Source organism: Ostrea edulis, chromosome 9 (genome assembly GCF_947568905.1).
Source record: "Ostrea edulis chromosome 9, xbOstEdul1.1, whole genome shotgun sequence".
Classification (NCBI taxonomy): Eukaryota; Metazoa; Mollusca; class Bivalvia; order Ostreida; family Ostreidae; genus Ostrea; species Ostrea edulis.
The window spans coordinates 59,341,332-59,365,503 of record NC_079172.1 but is presented as its reverse complement, the minus strand read 5'-3'; the positions used below and the strand labels follow the sequence as shown (position 1 = coordinate 59,365,503).

At 35.1% G+C, this 24,172-nt stretch overlaps 2 protein-coding genes and 1 long non-coding RNA gene across 5 annotated transcripts in view; 1 reads left to right on the top strand and 2 right to left on the bottom strand.

Moving 5' to 3' along the window:
• Positions 1 to 16,468, bottom strand: part of LOC125658264 (serine/threonine-protein phosphatase 2A regulatory subunit B'' subunit beta-like) — a 41,943-nt gene extending 25,475 nt beyond the window's left edge. Inside the window, exons 1-4 of one of the 3 annotated variants that reach the window (XM_048889473.2) lie at positions 16,268 to 16,468; positions 12,322 to 12,625; positions 3,044 to 3,409; positions 72 to 175 (exon numbers count right to left, since the gene is read on the bottom strand). In XM_048889473.2, coding sequence (XP_048745430.1) covers positions 72 to 175; positions 3,044 to 3,409; positions 12,322 to 12,606 — 755 coding nt within the window. In that variant the 5' untranslated portion in view covers positions 12,607 to 12,625; positions 16,268 to 16,468. Of the gene's footprint in view, positions 1 to 71; positions 176 to 3,043; positions 3,410 to 4,030; positions 8,191 to 12,321; positions 12,626 to 13,963; positions 13,982 to 16,267 lie in introns of those variants that run through there. The other 2 variants (XM_048889474.2, XM_048889472.2) reach the window with 2 other exon arrangements.
• LOC130050238 (uncharacterized) lies at positions 4,826 to 9,090 on the top strand. The gene is made up of 3 exons (XR_008798675.1): positions 4,826 to 4,928; positions 5,429 to 5,504; positions 8,170 to 9,090. It is a non-coding gene; the product is annotated as an uncharacterized LOC130050238 (long non-coding RNA).
• A 6,302-nt stretch (positions 16,469 to 22,770) lies between the features above and the next one.
• LOC125658274 (uncharacterized shell protein 1-like) lies at positions 22,771 to 23,511 on the bottom strand. Its single transcript, XM_056150798.1, has 2 exons — positions 23,464 to 23,511; positions 22,771 to 23,148 (listed from the first exon to the last, which is right to left on the bottom strand). Exons 1-2 carry the CDS (start codon positions 23,509 to 23,511, stop codon positions 22,771 to 22,773), a joined length of 426 nt encoding a protein of 141 aa, XP_056006773.1.
• Between the last annotated feature and the right edge of the window lie 661 nt (positions 23,512 to 24,172).

Genomic DNA, 24,172 nt, shown 5'->3' with positions numbered 1-24,172 from the left:
CTTTCTTTAATGCTGTTGTAAGGTAAATGACACAGACAGTAGAACCTTCTGTACCCCATTTATTTCTGTACCTTTGCCACATAGAGGTGAAGCTGTCTTTGGTGATGTATCCCTGTTCGTCTCCGCCACTGGCGTGAAAAAGCAGTGATTTCCAGTAGAGAGGAAGGTTGCATGCCTATCATCATAAATCATCATAGTTAATGATCAATCGCAGGCTACGTATCATATTCATGTCTGTAAACATAATCTACAGTGTCATTCTAATTACTGTCAAATATTTACTCTTAATTTCAAATGACATCATTAAGATGTAAAGCTGTCCTTACTGGGACTATAAGAACCTCATACTAAGGCAAATTCCAATTCCTTACTAGAAAAATTCAATAAGGAGCATAAATTACCTCAGTCATAAAAATTCTACGTGCTTGGCTTCATGAACTTAAGATAGAAGGGAAGTTAGTAATAACCCATTCAGTATGCAATTTGCTTGTACCTTTTTCCTTTGCCCTTCAACCCTCCAATTCAATAAAGCTTATCTTTATATTTGTAAAGTTTTGTATTTCTAGGTTTGAGACGAGAAATCATATTTAACCCCCATAACATTTATTGACCTTTGACCACGCAACCATTTGATCCAATAGTGGTAGATCATTTTCTTCCTATAAAAGTCCGTGAGTTAAGTGTCAATGTCACCTTTTGACCCCCAAAAGTAATATGGCAACCTTGTTCCACAAATATATGTGATAGCGTAATATCAATTAAGTAGTTAGAACTTCTTATTAACCTATTTCATATGTAAAGTGACCTCTACCAAAGTAACCTTGCCCTCAATGAGGGTTGGACGTTTGTTTTACGTTTCGTCGAGATTGTTCACTCATATTGAGATGTCACCAGCTGTAGGTGAAGTACAACTTTAGACCTATATATCCTTAGCACTCAGGGCCGTAGCAGTAGGGGTTCTTTAACGTACCAACACCTGCCACAACGCAGGACTTCCATTTTTAAGATCACATCCGAAAGACCCGTGATTCTCACTTCTAAATGCCGAGCGTTTGGCGAAGGATCAGTCACTACCTATGTTAACGTCTTAGGTTTCACGCGGCCAGGGCACGAGCGGGACTTGAACTCATGACCTGATTATGAAGCAGACGCTCTACCACTGTGACCTGTCCTTCAACAAGGGTTACTTTTTAATTTGGTAGCAGTATGACATCGTTATATATAAATGTATAGTGGACATGCACTTTGACACAGTGGGTGATTGGCTGGTGTATTATATGAAGGAGTAAGAGAGAAAATTGGTATATTTACCCTTCTAACTACTGGTCAATGTGGCCTAGGGTGATAAGAGAAAGCAAAAAACTGACCCAGTCAGTAGGGGCTCACACTGAACTTATTTCATATATTACACGCACAGAATTCATGTTAGTTATGACATAACAAAGTGATATCAGGTTCTTTTCCCTGACCTGCATTTCCACCTTAACTCTGTATATAATCTTACCAGATAGGTGATCTTTCTTTCATGATTTCGCGACTGCCTTTATACGCAAGGTTTTTGAGGAATACTATCATGAATGTGAAGTTTTATTTCTTTGTTTGGGTTTGTATATTATATATATCATATATCAGTTTCATAGAAAAAAAAGAAACATCCCAACTCCAACTCCATGCCCTTCTTAATTCTATTACTACAAAATTGTGGCCATCAAGCATCTTTCATCAATATGATGAAATAAGAATCTAAGACCTGGTCCATGAAGTGACCTCACCAAGGTCATAATTATAATAATGTTGAAAAGAGAGAGAGAGAGAAAAAAAAACCTTAAAAATAAAGTATAAAACTAAAGTCCTTGTACTAAGTTACTGGCACAACCACGACAAGATGTTTACTGGCCACGGTGACTGTATTTATAGTGTGTCAAGGTGACTGTATTTATAGTGTGTCAAGGTGACTGTATTTATAGTGTGTCAAGGTGACTGTATTTATAGTATGTTGTGTCAAGCCCTGCACGTTAGAATTATCACTACCAAAAATTTGACCTCGGCATATTTCTCATCAGATGGAAGAACTAGCCATGCAAACATACATGCATTATTCATCTATATTTTTCTTCCCCCTGACAGTCCAAATGTCTGTCAGATGTTGACTGATATGGAGAAAGGACTATAATACCTATAGTATAAGCCTAATTTGTCTCTTAAAATTTCTAACATTCAAAAACATACATGATCAACATTTAAGGTACATAATGTAGTTCTTATACTCTTCATGACACTATGTCACAAGATGGCGAATTAAATGTTTTGTGAAAGTATTTGTATCGATTGATTTGTTTGTCTAACGTCGTAGCTCAGTGGTTAAAGAATTAGGCAGGTGAACCACAGATCTCGAGATCAAACCCGCCAGAGTCTTTTGTTCATATGTGTTGAAATAATTTTTTTGAAAATCATGTTTTATCCAAATTTACAAATTTTCTGCCTGTTTGGCATATATCCTTACTATATATCATCATATCTTTTATGATTAAACCAATTCGTACTGATTTGAGAAACTATATTTCTGGGTGTAGTACGTGAGCCACATACCTTTAAACAAAATGAAAAAATATTTAAATTCCTTGGTGGAATGCTGGAATTTGGTCAATGTGTATTTATTGTCAACAGATTTTAAAGAATTATGTTAATATTTCTATTCCACAATATATTTCTCATAATTAAATACCATTACAGACTTTACATTTCATTCTACAATACAAATGAGATTACCCCCCCCCCCCCCCCCACATCAACCAGAAAAAACTCTTCATGTTATGGAACCAGTAAAAACCTGTAAGCTGAGCCAAATTTGATTGAGAAAATATAAATATAAGCATTATCAAATTATCAAGTGGACATCTATTATAGTGCTAATAACATGAAATGCAGACAAAGCATCTTAACACATGAACACACCTTATTCAGTTCATCTGCAGTGTTTCATATCATTAACACAACAGATGTCTACAAATAATCATCTAATATTTAATTATATCAAACTTACCTTTGTAATGGTTTTCATGTGCTGCTTAAAGGCTTTCTCATCTTCCAGTTGGCCTATTTCATGTAGAGCCCCTTGGAGAAAATCCTCTTTGTTCTGATTTATCACAGGTTTTCCATATGGATGATAAAACTTGGGAATTTTGAGTTTGTTGTGCAGCTGAACTGTGTTTTCCCTTTTCTTTCCTTTTTCTGACTCTTTCCCACTTTGTAAAGTTTTGACTGTAGGACTAGCAGTCACAATAGACAGGTGCTTGTTTTCCTTGTCCTGTTCACCAGGACTGGTGCTGGACTGTATAGAGGAATTTGTGTGGTCATGTGTCGGACTTTCCTTTTTGGTGATGTCCTTGGCAGAATTTGGCAGATTAATCTGAATAAAAATAAATGTTGATGACTTTTTTTTTGTCATGATAAATATGTACAAAGAAAATTTACTGTAAAAATTAACTTATAAAACTCAGACCTCATGGACGAAGGATGCATAGCACAATATATTCTGATTTATGATAATCAAGGTCAGAAATTACATAAAATGCACAAAATTCTCCGAAATGATGACTATAATATTGGCATTGATATATATTGCACAGAATGGTCTTCAAGAGAATTGTTCTAGAAAATACTGAATATATTTACTTCAAATTTTCTTTTTAAAAAAAAGTTTCCACTTTACAAGTATTTCATGTTGATGCTGCTAGATATGGGGAAGAAATCTCTGATCTAACAATTACAGTGTCACAACAGTTTAGTAAACCTTAAAAACTAATAGACTATTCCTATAGTCCAGGAAGTTTAAATATCTTAACAATTAAGGTTACAACTCAGGTCTACCTATTATAAACTTTAATTCAATTAACTGAAGCAAGAGTTTTCCCTTTTATCATGTTTTAAGGTTACCAGTACAACACAGTACATGTGTATATCAGAATGATTCTAAAAATAACTCTTAAAGACATAGTCTACAAAGTCTGGTAGTAAATGACTTAAGTACATGAGAACTGTTGTGATGTGTGAAGCCAGCAGGTCGAGTGGGGGACACTTTGGCGACGGGGATCCAGGCATTTTGATGGCTTCCCTTACGTCTGCTATAGTTCTGAGGAAACGGATACGTCACAGGTGTGCACCTTCCAAAATGAATAGCTCCACATTTTGTTCCCCAACCTCTGAAATCACTTCTCAAATCACACTTTTCACAGTGATGTAAAGATCGCTTCCACTTGAGTTCAATTCTACAGTTATAATACAACGTCACCCGAGAGTAAACCAGCTGGGTCTGGGCAGAGTCCTTCCTCATCATTCTACACAGGGTTCCACGCGTTCAGATAAAAGGTGAGGAGTACTTGAACACTTCCCAACTCCCTGCATCCTGTCAGCTTCGTCTGCTTGATAATAACACACTTGTACTTTTGACAAGCATCACAGAGTTTTGTTAACTGGACATGAGGAAGAACTAATCCTGTCGCTGAAATATTCTTGGTATAGAACTTCCTAGGAAAAATAACTACAGGTACAGAAGGCTCCCCCTCCACACAGCGATCTACACCTCATATCCCCAGTTCTGTCTCCTCCTGCCTCACTGTACTGTATAGATTTGATCCCATCAGTTTATTTGAAGGTTCTGTTGTAAAAGTGTGTAAATAAGAGCAGATCTCCACTAATCAGAGGAATGTGGCAGCACTAGCAGGCTGTGCCCACTGTCTGTATCAGGTGTAATGATCTTAGGCACACACCAAATACCTGAGCTACATACATACGCATCTCGTGTGTATTAACCGTGTATATATGCCTTGTGTTTTCCCTCCTGGTCATTTCACGGATCACTGAGTGATCGGTCACACCGTGTCTACAGTACGACCCTTGCAGTGACTAAGATCAGATGATTATCTGAGGTAATGATCTGGAGGTTTATTATTTCCTTTGACTTATTGCCGTAAGTTTCTATAAATGCAGTACGGTAAAGTTTGTGGATAACTGCACGAGAGTTCAGTATGTGGATTATCAGGTCACAACAGCCCTTTATTCTTTTCTTGACATACATGCACTCACAGTATGAAAAGATATTATTTTACATTCATTGACAACTTGAATTGAATGAGATATTAAAATATTGGATGCTTTGAAAATGCAAAAACATACTGGAGATAGTCCTATCATTTTCAATTGTGATATGGCACAGTAAATGTCCATGGATATAAGCATGTAATTTGAATTCATGACTCAATTCAAAATACTGTACTACCAGATTCACAAATTGTTATGTATGACATAATTTGCCCTGTACCTAGGTAACCATACATGTATTTATGAATGAAGAAATTGTACATTTTGTAATGTCAGCTTAAGTCAATAAATACTACTCCAGATATATTTTATTTTATACACTTGATAGACATTCACTTGAAGGCCTAAGAGGAAATCAGGTGGAATGGCTTTTCTCTCACATCACTCAATGCCAGTCCACAGAGGTCAGTTTAATTGTGGCCATATAATGCCAAGCAGGCTTCAAGGTCATGTTGTGAACATACTGATAAATATGACAAATTGAATCCCTGTTTTTTGATAATCCAATGTCAAACTTAATTCCTGTTGTGTAACCCCTCCCAGGTTCCCCGTCCACATCCAGTGGGTTTTTTTTTTCTAATGGGCATTTACGATTGGGGAAAATAATCGACATTTTTATGATATTGGGAAAAATCTAGAACATAATATAATAATTAACCTTAATCGATGTGTAAATATATAAGTAATTTTAACATCATTTAGTCAATTAATTTGCTATAACATATCACAGTCACAATTCTACATTTTTAACTTTCTCTTTCTTAACACTTTCAGTTATGTTACCTAAATTTTCATAAGATACATGTAGGTTTGCTATATGTGAAGGGGGAGGCAATTTCAACTGGGGAAAAATTGGAAATTTTTTAATGAGGAGGAGACCTGAATTTGGACCTGATTTGGGTGTAGGAAAATCACTGACATCAACATCAATATTTACAATGTCTTGTTCAATGGGTCTTGAAAAGATGTTTTAAACATGACACCTTATTTTCAATATTCATTTTATTATCTTTCTTTGGAAGGAACTGCCCCTTCATCTGAACAAGCCTGAATTCCCTAAACTAAGGAAATTTTGTGCCAAGTTTTATTGAAATTGGTCCTTTAGCTCTTGTGAAGTAAGAATTGTGAAAAGTATAAAAAAAAAAAAATGACAAACAGTTTTCAGCTTAAGCGAGGAGTTTTAGCTCACTAGAGTTTTCAGCTCTGGTGAATTTTCAGTTTACATGTAGGTGAGTTCATTTGAGCTATCAGGTGAGACAAATTTTTCAGTTTTCAGTGAGTTCATTTGCATTTTCAACTCAAGTGAGTTTTTCAGATTTAAGGTTAGTTCTTTTTTTAGTTTTCAACACAGGTGAGCTGATAATACCAGTAACAGCAAATTAGGATCAATACTAAAATTAATTCAGACATTTATTTATTGATTTCAGATACATAATAGTTTTACCATTTTTAAGTGTTTTCAGGGAGAAAAAAAACTGCATTGTTTATATAAAAATCAAAATGTCTTACAAATGTATATATTGGATGTTCAGTACATTACTATACAAACATCAAAAAGAATTAGAAGATATCTAGGTTTAATCTTCGCTTGTTGCATTTCATTGAAAGGCAGGCTGATCGCTACCTTTCTGCACACAGTTTGTATGTTAGATGACCCAAAGAATAGAAGATTTTTAAACCTTGCATCAGATTTTTTACCCGTCCCTCAGTCCCACAGGACAACAAAATAAAAATTAAACTTTGATAAAAATTTGTAGTATTATTTAAGACATTCAAAATGATTGAATATAAATTCACAATGATAAGGAAAAAAACTAACCAAAAAACAGAAAAAAGAAAGAAAACAAAAACAAGAACCAAAAAATAAAAAATCAATCAATCAAAAAATGATTTGTTATATAGATCACTTTGATTTCTGTTGAAGAGATTTTTGCAAAGAGAGATAACTTTGTTAGGGCAGTGATGTGGACTGGACAACAGCTAAGTGGTATCTGAATGATCGAAGACTTGTTGCTTGACAAATATTTTTGAAATGATTAGAGGGAACCATAGATCCAAAGTCTGAAAATTCATCAGGGGTAAATGTGGAGAAAATATCTGAATTCGTAAATGAAAAATATTCGGATTCACTCGCTAGGAAGAAATAATATTGTCTAGGTTTGGGGTATCATAACTATGTACATTTATTCAATAGATTTGCGGCAGTGGGGTAACTGTTCTTTTCTGAAAGTTGAAGCAATTAAGAACTACATGTATTTCCAGAGCTAGGTCCTAATAAAATAGTTATCCTTCACGTAGGCAATTGAAAGATTTCTGGCTTGGAGGTTATAAAACTTTTTTGAGCTTGTTTTCATATTCAGACTTAAGCTCTGTGCTCTCAATCGTACTCATACTCAAAAGTGAAGGTTATAAAACTTCAATAAAATCATTCTCACACTCAAATGGAGTGCATCCTCGAGACTTTTTTCGTACATTTCGAAGCTTGCTCAGAATTGTACTCCAAACAAACATACCGGTAGCCAAGTTTAAGTATCAGTACAATAAAAGTTTTATAACCTCTTTTAAAAATAACTGTAAGACTTCCATGCTTAATGATTTAGATAAATTGATCATGGCCAATAACAAATTGTCATTTATTTAACATTTATACAAAATTAAATCAACAGTACACTTAAACCAAATTTTATTAGCAAACTCGCAAATTTACATTTGTGTTTTTTTTAAAGATGTCTCTGAATGAACATGATTCAAAATTACGAAAAGTTTGAAAAATATACTGTTACAGTATATAATCATATTTGAATTTAATTAGTATAATATCACTTGAGAAATCTTACTCTAATAACTTTGCAATACCATAATGATAATAATGATGATGATTGGTTTTATATAGCGCTTTTTCCAGCGTATGCTGCTCAAAGCGCTTTACAATAATCAATGTACATTATTACCCCGGCAGACCTTATATCAATTTAGAACTTTCTCAGCTTCCTGGGAAGCATATAGTGCAAGCTGCCGTTACAGGCGCTAGAGCACTAACATTCTAACAATATCTTTCACTGTCTATAGCAGGAGGTACCCCTTTCACACTTGGGTGGAGTGAGGAAATTCATGTAAAGTGCCTTTCCCAAGGACACAACGTCAGCCCTGATGTGGCAAGGATTTGAACCCACAACCTTTCGGTCGAGATTCTGACAGCCTAAACACTAGGCCACCATGTTAATTGGCTTGTAATGTATATAAATGCACATTTACCAGTACATTTAATATATAATATGTATAATTTTGCACAAATAACAATGCCAACATAGACTCTTGGTCCTATATTAAGGACCCCATTGATTTAAATGCTATTTTATTTTTCCAGCTGCAGACAACCAAAGTGTTTGCTGTAGGGGACTACAATAAAACATATGTGAAACTTTCTGATTTTGACCTCTAAAAGTTCTTGATCTCTTGAAGCAAATTTACTCTCATTTTTTCAAATTCCTGATTTCTTGAAACTCACAATCTTTGGAAGTAAAATGCATGTCCAATTGTATATAATCCTTACAAATTTACTTGATGTACCTTGAATTGCAAATTGTTTTTACACAAGCCATCGGTCACTGACTTATAAACATAAGGACAAAACCTGAGAGATTGACTGTTATTATTAAAAAAAATCACCTAGTGCAACCTACATACAAATGATTTTTTGTTTGGCATCCAAATCCCCAGATCAACTAGATTATTAAAGACCAAAAAAAACACCATATGGTTGCTCCACGGATCACTGAATGTGGGCGGAGCTTATCCATGGTCAATGTTATTTACCTGGAATTTACCTGGCCAAGAGATCAGTTGTTGTGTATATTTTTATGATATACACAGGAAATTTCTCAGGTTATTACAAATTATGCTTAGTGTCTTGATTTGTGCAAAAAAAAAAAAATAATTAAAATTTCTACCTACATGCATACCGCATTTCTATTTCCCGTAAACCTTCAAACTTGGTCATATTTATGTATTGCAAATGACAGATTTAGCCCATTTCTAAACCTTTGCTTTTTAAACTTCTAATTAAATTGTTATATATCGTATATAAATAATTTCCTAAATATAATATTACCCGGCTTTTCCGGGCACTTCCTGGTGTCCTGGGAGTTCGCGGTGTCGTGGGTGTAGTAGGTAAAATATCCATGTTTCGAGAGAATGAATAAATCCAAGTAGATCTGTGTACATGTACAACCAAATGAAGAATGATCAAGATACCCCTCAATATGGGCCGTCTGTAGGGTTTCTGTAGCTGTAGTGTTTGCGTAATGGTGGTATCCCAAACAGAAGCTGACACGAAGTCTACCCCCCCCCCCCCTCTCTTTAGGGTTTCTGTGGACATAGTGTTTGTGTAACGATGGCATCCCAAACAGAAGCTGACACGAAGTCTATCCCCCCCCCCCCTCTCTCTTTAGGGTTTCTGTGGATGTAGTGTTTGTGTAACGATGGCATCCCAAACAGAAACTGACACGAAGTCTACATCCCCTCCTCTCTCTCTCTCTCTTTAGGGTTTCTGTGGACATAGTGTTTGTGTAACGATGGTATCCCAAACAGAAGCTGACACATAGCTAGTCTACCCCCCCCCCTTTCTCTCTCTCCCTTACTCTCAATCATTAACTAAATGAGTAATTATAGTCATACGTATGCAACACTATTGCCGTGCCATATTATTTCATCTATATTATTGCTACAGTTTTACACATTTCTCTCTCTTTCTCTCTCTTTATAAATATAAAACAGTGATAAATTATAAATAGCTCAATAACTCTCTCTCTCTCTTTTATCTTTATAAATAGAAAACCGGGATAAATTATAAATAGAAATATCTCAATAACTCTCTCTCTCTCTCTATAAATATAAAGCCGTGATAAATTATAAATAGAAATATCTCAGTAACTCTCTCTCTCTAAATATAAAGCCGTGATAAATTATAAATAAAAATATCTCAATAACTTATTTATGCTTTTTTACTATTGTTTGATTTCTGATTGTGTTTATAATCCATGTGGTATCTCAAACAGAAGCATTTTTTTTAACTACTGTAACAGTTTTACGCATGGGCAATATAACCTTATACATGTTGATGTGCTGCACCAATAAACAGGATTGTTCATGTTTTTATAAATATAAAGCCACAATAAATCATTAATAGAAAATATTCCAATAACTTATGTTTGTTTGGTTTTTTTTAAAAATTATTATTGTTTGATTTCTGATTGTTTAATCTAAATTTATAATACATGTATAAAGATGGAGAGAAAAAATACGATGATAAATTGCATTGTATAGGGGACGTTAGAAATTACAATATTCTAGGTGCGAGTCAATGTTATCAAAACTCAGATATACTGGGGCTTTCCTGGAGATCTGAAGACTGCAGGTCATCATTAGCCATGATTGTTATCAAAACATCTTTCTCAGGTAGCTGTAGGTCTCTGCAAACATCAATCAACCTAAGCTCTATTGTTAAAAGTTTGATTGACCAGCGGCTTATCATTGATCACAACACAGGTAAAATTTGGGGGCGTTAACTTAAAGACCCATCTCATGACCATAAGGTCAGTGAAAATGTAGGCGGAGCCTAATCTAAACAGATGTTATTTACCTGGAGTGGCCAGGGTCTATCAAGGTGTTAATTGCTATATCCCATGGCACTCAAAGAAATACACAGAGGCAGAACATGGTAGAAATCTACCTGTCCATGCTTTTTTTTTATATATAGTTTTGATATACACAGGACCTGTCTCAGGGACCTCTGCAGAGTTTCTGTGGTCATAGTGTTTGAATAATGGTTGTATTCCTAAGGGTAGCTGACACACATTCTACACCCACCCCTCTTTCTCTCTGTCATTGACTCAATGAATAATTTCTGTTATAAATATAGAGGTATCATAAATTGATGACATAAATTATTTCAATAGGTTACAAGTTTTAGAAATAATTGTGCAAATTATTGTTTGATTTCTGATTGTGTAATTTATAATACATGTACAGGTATATAGAGGGGGGAAATTACAATTATATTGAAATTGCATTGTTCAGGGGCCTTTTTAAAAACAATTGAATTACAAGAAAATAGCAGTTGTGGACAGGTCATTGCTATCAAAACTCAGGTAGACTTGGCTTCCTTAAGATCTAAAGAATGTCTGTAGATACTGGCTGTTATTGTTATCAAAACACCTCTCTGGGGTAGCCCCAGACCACAGTGTCTGCAGATGTCACTCCACCTGAGATCTATTGTTAAATGTTTGATTGGCAGGCAGCTTATAATTTGGGGGTGTCACCTTAAAATTGGGTCTTTAAAGTTGGGTCTTTAAATGATCACCCAGGTGCAATTATCAATTTAATTTTCTCACTTTATAGATTTTGTAAGTAAAATTAAGATGAGATGCTAATTTTGTAAGTAAAAGAATAATTGAAATTTGACACTAATTTTGTACCAAGTAAAAGAATATTTGAAATTTGACACTAATTTTGAGACATACTGATTGCTGTAACAAATAAAGAATGAATAAACACAAATGAAAATAGTTCATTTCCTACCTCGTATTTGAGATGCAATAAAGGTTTAAAATTGTGTTACTTCACATGATATCCAGTCTTTGGCACTCTGTTTTTCTTTTTAGTTCTTACAAGTTTAATGTTATTTCGGATTTCCAATATTTCGGTTTGAGCATCACTGAAGAGACATTATTTGTTGAAATGCGCATCTGGTGCATCAAAATTGGTGCTGTATAAGTTTTAAATATATAAACAGAATTATATCTGCATTGTACAAAACTTAAAACTGATTTACCGAAGTCCCGATATCTAGACTCTCAAAAACTTTAATTCTTAAAGTTTTGTTTCAAGTCGTAATGTCCAGTGGACTTCCAACTTTCGAACGTCATTCGTATATAGGGTTAGATTCGCAAGATTGTTTTCTTGCTAAAAATCTTGATTTTCCGCTGATAGTATAGCATGTGACATGTGCTGACATACTTAAATATAGTATAGCATGTGACATGTGTTCACATACTTAAATATAGTATAGCATGTGACATGTGCTGACATACTTAAATATAGTATAGCATGTGACATGTGCTGACATACTTAAATATAGTATAGCATGTGACATGTGCTGACATACTTAAATATAGTATAGCATGTGACATGTGCTGACATACTTAAATATATTTCACTTACCCTAGTTGTTCCATTGTTGGACTTGTTTTTATTTGACAACGGTCTTCTGGGACTTCTTGGGTTGGGTAGCTTCGTGGAATTTGGAGAGTACGGTGGTGAACTTGGGCGTAGCCGTGGCGACTGTTTACTGGTTGACCTCGGTGAAGTTAGATGTTGTTGTGTGATACTTTCCCCGTGACACAGTTGCCGTAAGTTTTCTTTTAAATGTAACTGAGTCTCTGGGTCGCTTAACCAACGAGCAAACAGTTCGTCTACTTTGCTTTTAAGGAGAGGTTTCAGTGCCATGGCAAGAAAATTCAGTATCCTACAAAAAATTAAAATATAAAATACTAATTATAAGTTCTATATCCATATCCGAAGACACGGGTTCTATTTGATGCACATGTACAGAAAATTGGTATATATTTAGAATACAAGATGTAAGCATTCTGTTTCCTTCAAAAAACTTTATATTAGAAAATCAAAACAGATATAAGGATACCAGATACAGATTATAAACAAGGGAACTATGCATCACAATTATGGTCCCCACCAAATTCCAATCACACATATTGTACATCTTTATAAGGTTAGACCCAATTATAATTTGCAGTATTATAATTCATGCCTGACTTGAAAAGGATGGGGGGGGGTGTGAGAATTTCTCCTAAGTGTTTTTCTGCCTTACAACCTTCATGTTGGTCACAACTTTGAAACAATACAAGATAGAGACTTCATATCTGGTGATTGAACTGAACAGACAAACAATCTTAACAACCCTATCCCTTTGACATTGGATATAGATTTTAAATTCATTTCATCTAATAGGCCCAGCTAGTACATGTAACAGCAATACAAAACACTACATAATATCAATATCATAAACTGAAAATTTAAGTGGTTAAAAAATTCTACATTTATTAAAGTAGTTCCAATACCTTTAATTATGTTCATTACCACTGAAAGTAATTACAAGATAAAATCTTATGCAACAAATGCTGGACCATGGAGGGCATACATGTATGAAGCATAATTATTAAACATGTACCTAAAAAGATATAGGAAAAAGTCCAAATACATCTAGAGCAAAATCATGACATAAATAAGAAAAAACTTGATACAGAAGATTGCAGCAGTTACAGGTTATATTTATTTATAGGTAGCACTGAAATATAATAACGCTAGTTTCTATAATCATATAATGATTATCATTACGAAACCATACATACAAAAATGAATTTTGACATGAATATTTCTACTGAAGTAATTAAATTATTAGTCTTTTAAAATCTATTTGTTTTAAGTGAAGTCAACACGCTAGAAGGAACAGAGGGTTTGGGAGCCCCCATCCCACTCTCTGAATTTATTTTTCAAATTTAGAAACTTTTTTTGTTTGTCACTGGTCATTGCTAAAATCATCAACCTCACAAATATTTATTAAGAAATGAATTCAGAAATGATTACTGAGAGGAATCATGAATAATCATTTAAAGTTGATACATCTCTATATACCCATATTTTATCATTTCAAAGCTTCAAACAACTGTATATTTTTGCTGTGCGAGCTAGGTCATATATGGCTGTGTAATGGCAGGGATGTGACTAAATTCCTCAGAAATCAGAGAAAAACCTGTCAAAAAGGGAGGAAAATACCTCATCTTACCTGGAAAAACATCATTTTCTGTCAACTTCAATCAAACCCAGAGTGTTTTATTTTTTCAAAAATTGAGCCAATCTGAGGATTTCCTCTGAAAAGAGGAAAAATCACACCCCTGAATAGGAAGGCTGAAAATTCATCTATTTGCTTCTGGAACACTTAAAGGTTTAGTCTGGTACTGTGTGGGTTATTTTGCATGGACACCATTAATCAATCCAGTCTGACTCAGTGACTACATTACAAAAACCACTACGTCCTTCCCGAGACTCCCGACATATATTCCCAAAAGCTCAGTGGTGAGACCACCTAACTCATAATGCAGGAACCCCCCCATTTCCATTCCCATTTCAGGCATGAATTTTCTCCTTTCCCTATCAGTCTTCGTCACTAAAGGGATCAAAGGAGATAATCCCTATACACAGCTGACCAGACTGGGATTCAGACCAGGTGATCAATTGAAAAATAAAACCTAACTGAACTTACTCTGTTGTTTTTGTCTTTACCTTAGAACATTCAATCTAATATGTTTTAATACTTATTAAAATCATTGTATGAAAGTAAAATTTCCCAATTTGATTGACCCTAAATGTTGATAATTATCCCAATCTAATGGGACCCTGATCCTGTACCAAAAAGGACATTGACAGTCCTGTGTGTATATATATATATATATATATATATATATATATATATATATATATACATTCAATCACAAATATGTTCTTCTATTTTTTAATTTATTAACATAATCTATTTTTCAATTAATATTAGCCGTCAGTTACAGCTTGTATTACTTTAACAGTGATTCATTTTGGCGTGCGTCCTGCATAAATTACACATTGAATTTGCTCAGGACGCATGATTTCAATAACTGTGCATCCCAGCGGACGCATGAACATTCAAAATTATATAAACATGTTTTCATTTTTTCCCCGGTATGAAATCTAAGCTCCAGAACGTACTACACACCCGATATATTCCGAATTAAGAATTATATTTCATTGGTCAACTCGCATTGCATTAACCAATGAAACCAAATGATATACATGTATAAGGCATTACGGCGGGTAAACAAAACTGGGAACTAGAATTTCCTCGCATATAATCCGATTCCGCCATTTTTTAAAAATATTTTAAAACTTCCTAATCAGAGAAAATAAACAACATTTTTGCAAAGTGATGTGAATGATAATATTGCCAATAACTAAGGGTAAAAAAAAAACAAAAACAAAAGAGGAGTCCCCGAAATCAAACGTCAGTCCTGAAAACGAAGAAGAAGTTGAGAAAATTCGAAAGGTGAAAACAATGTCATCAAAAATGGCTTACACTTTATTCTTGGCTAAGATTTGAGAAAAATGAAGAAAACGGAGAAAAATTTATTTATTGCAGCATTAATTGCACAGAACAGAAAAACTAAATGGCATGAACAAAGTAGCTAGGAATAAAAACTTCCAACATTCAACTTTAAACATTTGAAAATCATTTTCCAATATGAACTACGAATAAGAATTTTCTGCAAATGAATTATCCGATGGCTTGTAATAAAAAGCGAAATATTTATTCTCTAGAAGGAGGTGACAACACTAAGCTTCTTCCTTAATGTGGTTTGTTTATACCTGTGATTGTCAGGCTGTTTGTTTGAAATAATGAAATTTGGACTCATTGATTTTAGCTTGGGACTCATTATTGTAATCAAGGGGAGTCCGCTGGACTCATAATAACCATTTTCAAAATGAATCACTGCTTTAGCAGGGATTTTTTTTGGGGTCTGCTGTAGAGGGCCGAAATTCGGCCCCATTCCCAATGCTGAAAAGCAGGTGTTTTTCGAAAAATGATACCTAAAATTCCCAAATGATGGATGCTTTGATGAGAATATGCCATGAGGGGCCATCCAACCTCAGTCTGTTAGTGCCACTCTGTTGCAAAAAAATTGTAACAGTTTTTTCTCTGCCAAAGACCGGAAATTAAAGCCAGCTACATTGATAATGAAATATCAAATGGTTGACTTTTTGCTTGTAAGTTGTTTTTCTTATTTCATATTTGTATGACACAAATTTCCAAATTTCAATCAAATATCGCTAATTTCCCCAAACTTGAAGGCCCTGGCCCCTGGATTCAAGGGGTAAAAAAATCCCTGTATAAAGTGCTGATAGAAGAAAACTAGCTCCCCCCCCCCCAAAAAAAAACAATCTGTAAGAGTTAAGTAAGGTGTTTAAACTTTACAATTGTGAATTAAATTCTAATATCTCATTCTCAACATGCAAGATGTATTTGCCTTGTTAAAAACCAATCATGATGAGAACAACTAACTTTGGTGACTCTACTCCTTCCGTCACAGAATGGTCTTCACCACTGGCAGCTGCACTACATGTATTTCCAAAGTACTTGTCGTAAATACTGCTGTTGGGTGTTCAAAAATACGCTGCTTAATGTATATATAATGCATGCAGGGTCTTGCCGTTTTGTTGAAAAATCTATTAACCGGATGTTTTGTTAGGACAAATCAGTTGTGACCTGAACCATGTAGAGGAAACGTGACATTCCCGGATATCATATCGTGTGTCGTGTTAGTCTTATTTTCGTCGATTACGTATGTGCAACGCTTCTTATGCGGTAGTTTAATCATGAAGGCAAATAACAACTTAATATCAGAATTCTATTTGTTTAACTAAGTTTAGACCATGGGCTAGTAAAGGTACCCCCCCCCCCCCCGGCCCTTGTAGGGGTTTTTGTAAACAAGTATATATTTTTAAAAAGTACATAGTTATGGAGCGCCAAATTAACATAAACTCAAATAATTGAAGATATCTTCAATTATTTGAAGATATCATCAATTCATTTGATGCGCGCAACAATTGAATTAAAGATCTCTTCAAATAATAAAATGATATCTTCAATTCTGAATTATTGCGCGCATTAATTGAATTGATGATATCATTAATTCTTCAGCTGAATTGATGCGCACTTTAATTGAATTAATGATCTCTTCAAATGAATTAATGATATCAACAATTGAATTGATGCGCGCTACAATTCAATTGAAGAAAGCAATAACTGATATAATGCGCGCATTAAATCAATTGATGAGAGCAATAATTGAATTGATGCGCGCATTTAATTCATTTGATGAGAGCAATAATTGATTTAATGCGCGCATTAATTCAATTATTGCTCTCTTCAATTTAATTAATGATATCTTTAATTCGTTTGAAGATAGCAATAATTCTTTTAGAGAGAGCAACTATATAATTAAAGATATCTTCAATTCAACATATCCACAATTGAATTAATGATCTCTTTAATTGAATTATTGCTCTCTTTAAAAGAATTGATGCGCGCATTAATTCATTATACAAAAGCATTGTAAATGATTTAAAGATATCTTAAGAGATCATCAAATTATTTATACCGAGCTCTAAATTAATTATTGCGAGCAATAATTCTACTAAATTGATGCTCTCATCAAATGAATTGAAGAGAGCAATAATTGAATTAATGCGCGTATCAAATCTATTATTGCTCTCATTATTTGAATTAATGAGCGCATCAATTGAATTGAAGAGAGCAATAATTGAATTAATGCGCGCATCAAATCTATTATTGCTCTCATTATTTGAATTAATGCGCGCATCAATTGAATTGAAGAGAGCTATAATTGAATTGAAGCGCGCATTAATTCATTTGATGAGAGCAATAATTGATTTAATGCGCGCATTAATTCAATTAAAGAGAGCAATAATTGAATTGATGATATCTTCAATTATTTGAGTTTATGTTAATTTGGCGCTCCATACATAGTCCCTTGATTATAAATCAGGTTGTTTGACATTTCTACGTAGGGACGAGTACGAGTTTTTAGATAAAAAAAACATTAAATTTGTAAAAATGATAGCCGAAAATTGGAAAAACTCTTTAATATTTGACAATGGGCACCTGTAAAATGCGAAACGAAACGAAATCTGCCGAAACGAAACCCACCGAAACGAAACAGATTGCAGAACCGAACTGTGTAATCATGATAATAAAAATGGTATCTCAGGTCCCTGTGGTAACCACACATAAATGAAATTCTCTTACCTGTTGATGTGATTTTTCGGGTTGACTGTTACATTTTTAAGCGGTCCATCGATTAGCAGCGAACATTGTTTGAAGAAGCTGGTGTCTCAGAAAATTGAAAGAAGGAAAATGTTTAACTTCTTATTGAATCTCTAACTGCTGAGGTGCGAGTACTTACTTCTTATTGAATCTCTAACTGCTGAGGTGCGAGTACTTACTTCTTATTGAATCTCTAACTGCTGATGTGCGAGTACTTACTTCTTATTGAATCTCTAACTTCTGAGGTGCGAGTACTTACTTCTTATTGAATCTCTAACTGCTGAGGTGCGAGTACTTTCAACAATGAAAAAAAATATTATTCCATATTATATGAATGCAATTCAGCAAGATATATATACATGTATTATCAAAAATTATTATTGATATGCAGTAAGTCTAAAGATAACTATATTTGGGGTGTTGCTATAACACGGGGAATTGAAAACGGGAAATGTTTTATGCAACAGTATCAAGAGGAGATCAGCATTTTTTTTTAAATCAGAAGCAGGAATTACAAAAAGAACGGGAGGTCATACTCAGAATCCACCGTTTGATATACTACATACAAATACACAATATCCACATGTACATTATATACATAGATTTGTCTTTAAAGCAAAAAAATACTGAAACATGTAGTTATGCCCAAAGGCTGATCCAACGCCGGTGACCCCTCGTTTAGTGTGTTCCCCAGACCCCTCCGTTCAAAGATTTCTGGATCCAAAACTAATTGCACATGGTTTTTATGATTTAATCAACTTCGGGTATGTACTTTGTGCTTATTCACCCCCTTTCCAACTTTTAAAACTTTGTATCAGTCAACCCGAAAGCCTACATCAAAGGGGGGAGGGGGCAAATTTTCTTCATATGTGGTAACTTTCACAGGGGCATGAGATACCATTTTCAATTATAATAATTAAAAGAGTTTGGTTATACGAGTACTTATTGATGAGTTGTTCACTTTTACGTTTGATGATATATTTATCTATTTTACAATATTGTAGAATATCTAATTTATAAATGAGTTCATTGTTTGTAATATGCCCGATTCTCAAAAGTCGAGCCATTATTTATCTTGATTTTCCCCATTTTTATATGTATACTCAAAGGTAACCATTGTGCTTTCTTTTTATTGATAATATACAGTAATAGGCTCCCGTACATTAAATACATGGAAATGTGGACAGGTTTTTTTTATGTTTACTAACTCAATATTGTGTTGTTTTGGGAATGCCTGTAATATGATTTCATGAGACATGCAGAATGAAATGTGCCAATGAAAATTGAACTTTGTAGACATTTAAAAATATGTACCACTTTCCATACCACACTGTCTTTTATGTTTTTATACGTATTTCTCACAAACGTCCTCAATGGGAAGCCCCTAGCCCATTGTTTGTGTTTACAATGTGTCGTCTTTAATGTGATATGGAGCACGGTAACAGTCATGTTGAATTTGGCAACATGTTGATAATTTCAAATGGCCATATCTTGAAAATGCCCCGACATAAATTTGTCAAACAACCTTCATTTACCTTTATTTTATACACACTTTCAACAAAATCATAGTGTTGAAAAATCCCTAGAGAGGGGTGGGGGTGGGGTAATGTGTTACTGGTCTAGTTGTTCTCTATCTCTGTATGATCAGTTTTGTTCATTCAATCACCCCATATTCAATCACTAGAGATGTCTGAAAAGTGGTCCCACCCTCGAGAGGCCCCAATTGCAAGTGGTACCCCTACAGCCCAAAACCGAGAGCGGAAATTAATGATCATTGGGGGTCCCCTACCTTGCCTGCATACTCTTTTTTTTACTCTTCAAAGATTATTTTTCTATTCACTTTCATTACATCATTACGTCCCTACAGATAGTGTAAAATTAAGAACTTTCAGATGGACTCAATCGCCCTATACGGCTAATGTTCTCTTTTAAGGGTTCTATCTGTTGATTTCGTTGTTCTCTACGTACTCCATTGTCAGTTTTATTTTATTCGGTCACCCCATTTTCAATTATTAGAGAGGTCTGAAAAGTGGCCTCAACTTTGGGAGGCCCCAGGTGGTACCCCTACAGCCCCATTATGAGAGCAGAAAATGATAGTCCTAGGGGTCCCCTACCTTCCCTACATACTCCTTATGTGGATTCTTCAAATATTAAGAATCCCGTGGAGATTCGGGTTAGAATAGGTCCTCAGTACCCTTTTCTTGTCATTGGAGGCGACTATAAATGGGGCGGTCCTTCGGATGAGACCACAGGCACTTGTTTCTGTAAATGACTTTTGACCTCTGTATACTAATAACAACACGTGTTGTTATTAGTATACAGATGTCATAAGTCATATACAGAAACAAGTGCCTGTGGATGAGACCACAAAAACTGAGGTCCGTGGTGACGTTAAACTGGTACCCTGTTGACCTCGCTTCTCTCTTGTGTGTAGCACCAATCAGCGGGGAACCAATTTATGGTGACGTTTCCATATGAGTGAAATATTCTCGAGAGGGACGTTAAACAATATTTAATCAATCAATCAATCAAATATTAAGTTATTTGCCTTAATTGTGACCTTAAGCGATTTAAAATCAGGAAATCTCGGGTGAGCCCAATGAGACTCCTTTCAATGGTTCTATAATCATGTTTGACTTCGTTGTTCTCTATCCTTTTATCAGCTTTGTTTCATTCGATCACCTCATATTCAATCATTAAAGAGGTCTGAAAAGTGGTTCCAACCTCGAGAGGCCCCAAGTGGTACCCCTACAGCCACAGACCGAGGGTGAGAAATGATATTTCTTCTACCTTGCCTCCATACTCCTTTCTCGTGGACTCTTCAGAGATTGTTATTTGCTTTGAAATTGTGGACGCAACTCGATCCTCGGAGACCGCTCAACGAATTTTGCTCAAATTTTGTAGGATTGTTAGTCACCATAAGTAGTTGGTCATATTGCGCCGCCATTTAATTCGACAAATTTTACAGGAGTTATGGGACTTTGTTGATTTTGTACTGTACATGTTCAACATTTTAGGAACAATTTATGGACGCAGCTTCTCAGAGACTGCTGTTCAAATTTTGTAGGATTGTTATTCACAATATTTTGTTGATCATATTCCGCAGCAATTTTGATTCTACAAATCATAGACTTATGGGACTTTTGTGCTTCAACTTTTTTTTGCGGCGGTGGGGGACATGTGGCTGCGCGTAGCTATCTTGTTTAACACTGGCATCAAAGGCAGCCAGTGTTTGTGTCAATAAGAAAACTGTGAGCCTTATCGACATTTTGCCCAAATGGGTTTGACATATTGTCAAATATCACCCAATCTCTTGTTTGAATCTATTTGTAATAACTTTTGCGACATTAGATGACGGATCGATCACTTGACACTTTATATACATCAGAAAGTCGATGCAGCGATGTTGATCAATTCCTATTTTTTGACTAACTGTCATTTGAAAATTATGTCTTGATTGAACATCATATTTTGTTAGGGCCCTTAATCAAACGTGTTATCATACGTACATGCAGTAATCATGCGCCGCGTGGCTCGTAGCATGTACTATCTTTTTGAAGATGATTGCGCCCTATTTGTCATGGAAATAGTTTTTCTTTTGTATACAACCCACTTCTATACTGCGCAGAAAGCAGCGCACGTTTGTATATGTAGCTTAAATCCTCGTACAACACGTGGATATGCGATCACATGTTTCCCCAACTCTTAATTTGGTATTCCTTATAGGAGTTATGAAAATGATCACTGTTCGTTGTATTCACCTTTTCATCTATCTAGAGCAACGAAACACGTTTTACATGCTTTGATATATTATCGGTCTAAATACCTAGTCTGGCTTCGGAAAGGTCGTGGTTGTGGTGAATTTAATGAAGACAACTCTCGATTCGTGTGAATAGGCATATATATGTTCTTGGATACCAGAACAACAACAACAAAATGATATACTATTCACAAGTTTTCAGATGGACCCCAAACCACAGAGGCTTGCCTTCCGGATTGTAGACATAGAAAATAAAAATACAAATCCTCTTTAAAAGATGCCGACACGATTTGGTAATTAACACAGCGTTTAAATTACATCCTCTGCAACTAGTTCGAACGGAACCATCAACTTGCTCTGTACCAATACAGAATAATAAATGGATACTCTTGAACCTAAAATTGAAATTCGCACTTTGCTTTCTGTTATGCTTTCAAATAGCGCGAAGCGCCCTATTGGTCAACATCCGTATTGTCGGAGTCGCCCATTCTATCTGAAAGCTCATCTCTAGAATCTTGTGTCAGTCGAATTCAGAAATTCAACATTTATGCGATATTGTTGCGTGTAGATACATATCGATACATCATAAAAATTACATACTAATGACAATTTCAGTGAATTGTTTTTATTAATGTATGAATTCCACTGCGCAAGGAAGCCCCAGATAGCCCAGCTAACTCCAAATATCTCAAGTTTGCGTAAGCATATTATTTTACCGTCTTTTATTTATAAACAATATCAACGAAAACTATAATATATTCATAAATATTTACAAAAATGTCAAAGGTTTATATCACAGTGAATCAACAATAATTTCTGCAAACTTCGCGTGTGAAACCCGATTCTTTTTTACACCTGTCTTTAAAAATACTGATAGTTCGATTGTCACTTATCATCCGAGCTTCCTTGGCATTCGCTCATGGGATTTTTGTCGTGTGACTGATAGGAAACATCTCCTTTAATCTTCTACTGATTCGTTGGAATCACCCGTTTCCTCTCCATCAACTTCCTCCTCCACAACTTCAGCCGCCTTAGGTTCAGTCGCGGCGGTCTTCTCCTCTACTGCCGGAGCCTGTGGTGATGAGGCGGTCACCTTTTTCTCACAAGACTTAAAGCAGGTTATGCGATCTTGGTTACAAACTTTGGCGCAATTAAAGTATCCCGTGCGATGAGACCGGAACAACAAACGACAGGGAAAGCCACACGAAACAGCGTCCCACACACAGTTCAAACGACAGACGTCAACCTGTGACCTGCCTTGTTTGTGGTAATTTGGACGTTTTGCACAGACCACCGCCAAAGTGAAGAAGAGAGTTAGCAGTACCAGTTTCTGCATCTGAAAGAATAAAGTTAAAGTCAAAATCCAAGGTTTGTGGGTGAACAAGTTATTCAAGAATTCGATGATTGTATTTTATTAAAAAATAGAGTTATCATAACGTCGTGAGCATAAAAATGACAATTAAGTTTTTCACTATCTAACGCTGCCAATCGGAACTCCTCGAATGTCTCGTGCACTCAACATATGTCGAGTGCGCGAGACATTCGAGGAGTTCCGATTGCTAACGCTGCCAGAATATACGGCGCCCTCTATACTGACAGAATACACAGCGCCCTCTATAGCGATAGACTATACAGCGCCCTCTATTCTTACAGAATATACAGCGCCCTCTATACTGACAAAATATACAGCATTTCCCATACTTGCAGAATATATAGTGCTCTCTGCACTGTCCTTATATACAGCGCTGTCTTTACCTATGTATGAACATACAATTCTCTTTAAACTGGAATGAGTTTGTGCTACGGGCGGTGGACATTAGAGCAAATGTATCGAACATTCTTTTCTTAAGTATTTACTATAGCTAATATCCTAATGGAAATGTCCGCAAAAGCAAATGCAGGTGACGGTACGAGTAATGTGGCCATTATATTATCTCTTTTGATCGAGATCCGGATACTCTTTACGTCACAAACAGCTCATAGAAGTATTAGCCCACAGCGGGAAATGAGAAGTCTTTTATTCCTATATATATGTCTATACTTTTATCATATTATGCATATTTTCATGGAAAACAGCTTGTTGTACAGGTTTGCCATTTTTTGATAATCATATGCAAGCATTCTTCACATTTGATAAAGAAAAAAATTCCAATGAACTTTAAAATGCCGTAAAGGATGCATATCATGAAAATGAGAACAATTACATGTAAATTACATATATTGAATTTTAAGGAACATGTGTATTTGGAATTTGCTGAAACTGGAAAAAGTTTTGCGGATATGAGTGAAATGAAGAAATAATGAGCAAATATCAAAGTACTTTGGAAATGAACTACTGTAGTAATTTTTCGGAATCGTTT

What these genes read in the sequence shown, in the direction of transcription:
- LOC125658274 (XM_056150798.1), bottom strand. Translation starts at nt 23,511, where the DNA reads ATGGGAAATGCTGTATATTTTGTCAGTATAGAGGGCGCTGTATATTCT. An exon ending in TAGAGGGCGCTGTATATTCT is followed by an intron (nt 23,149 to 23,463) that starts GTAAGAATAGAG and finishes TTATTCTTTCAG; the next exon opens with ATGCAGAAACTGGTACTGCT.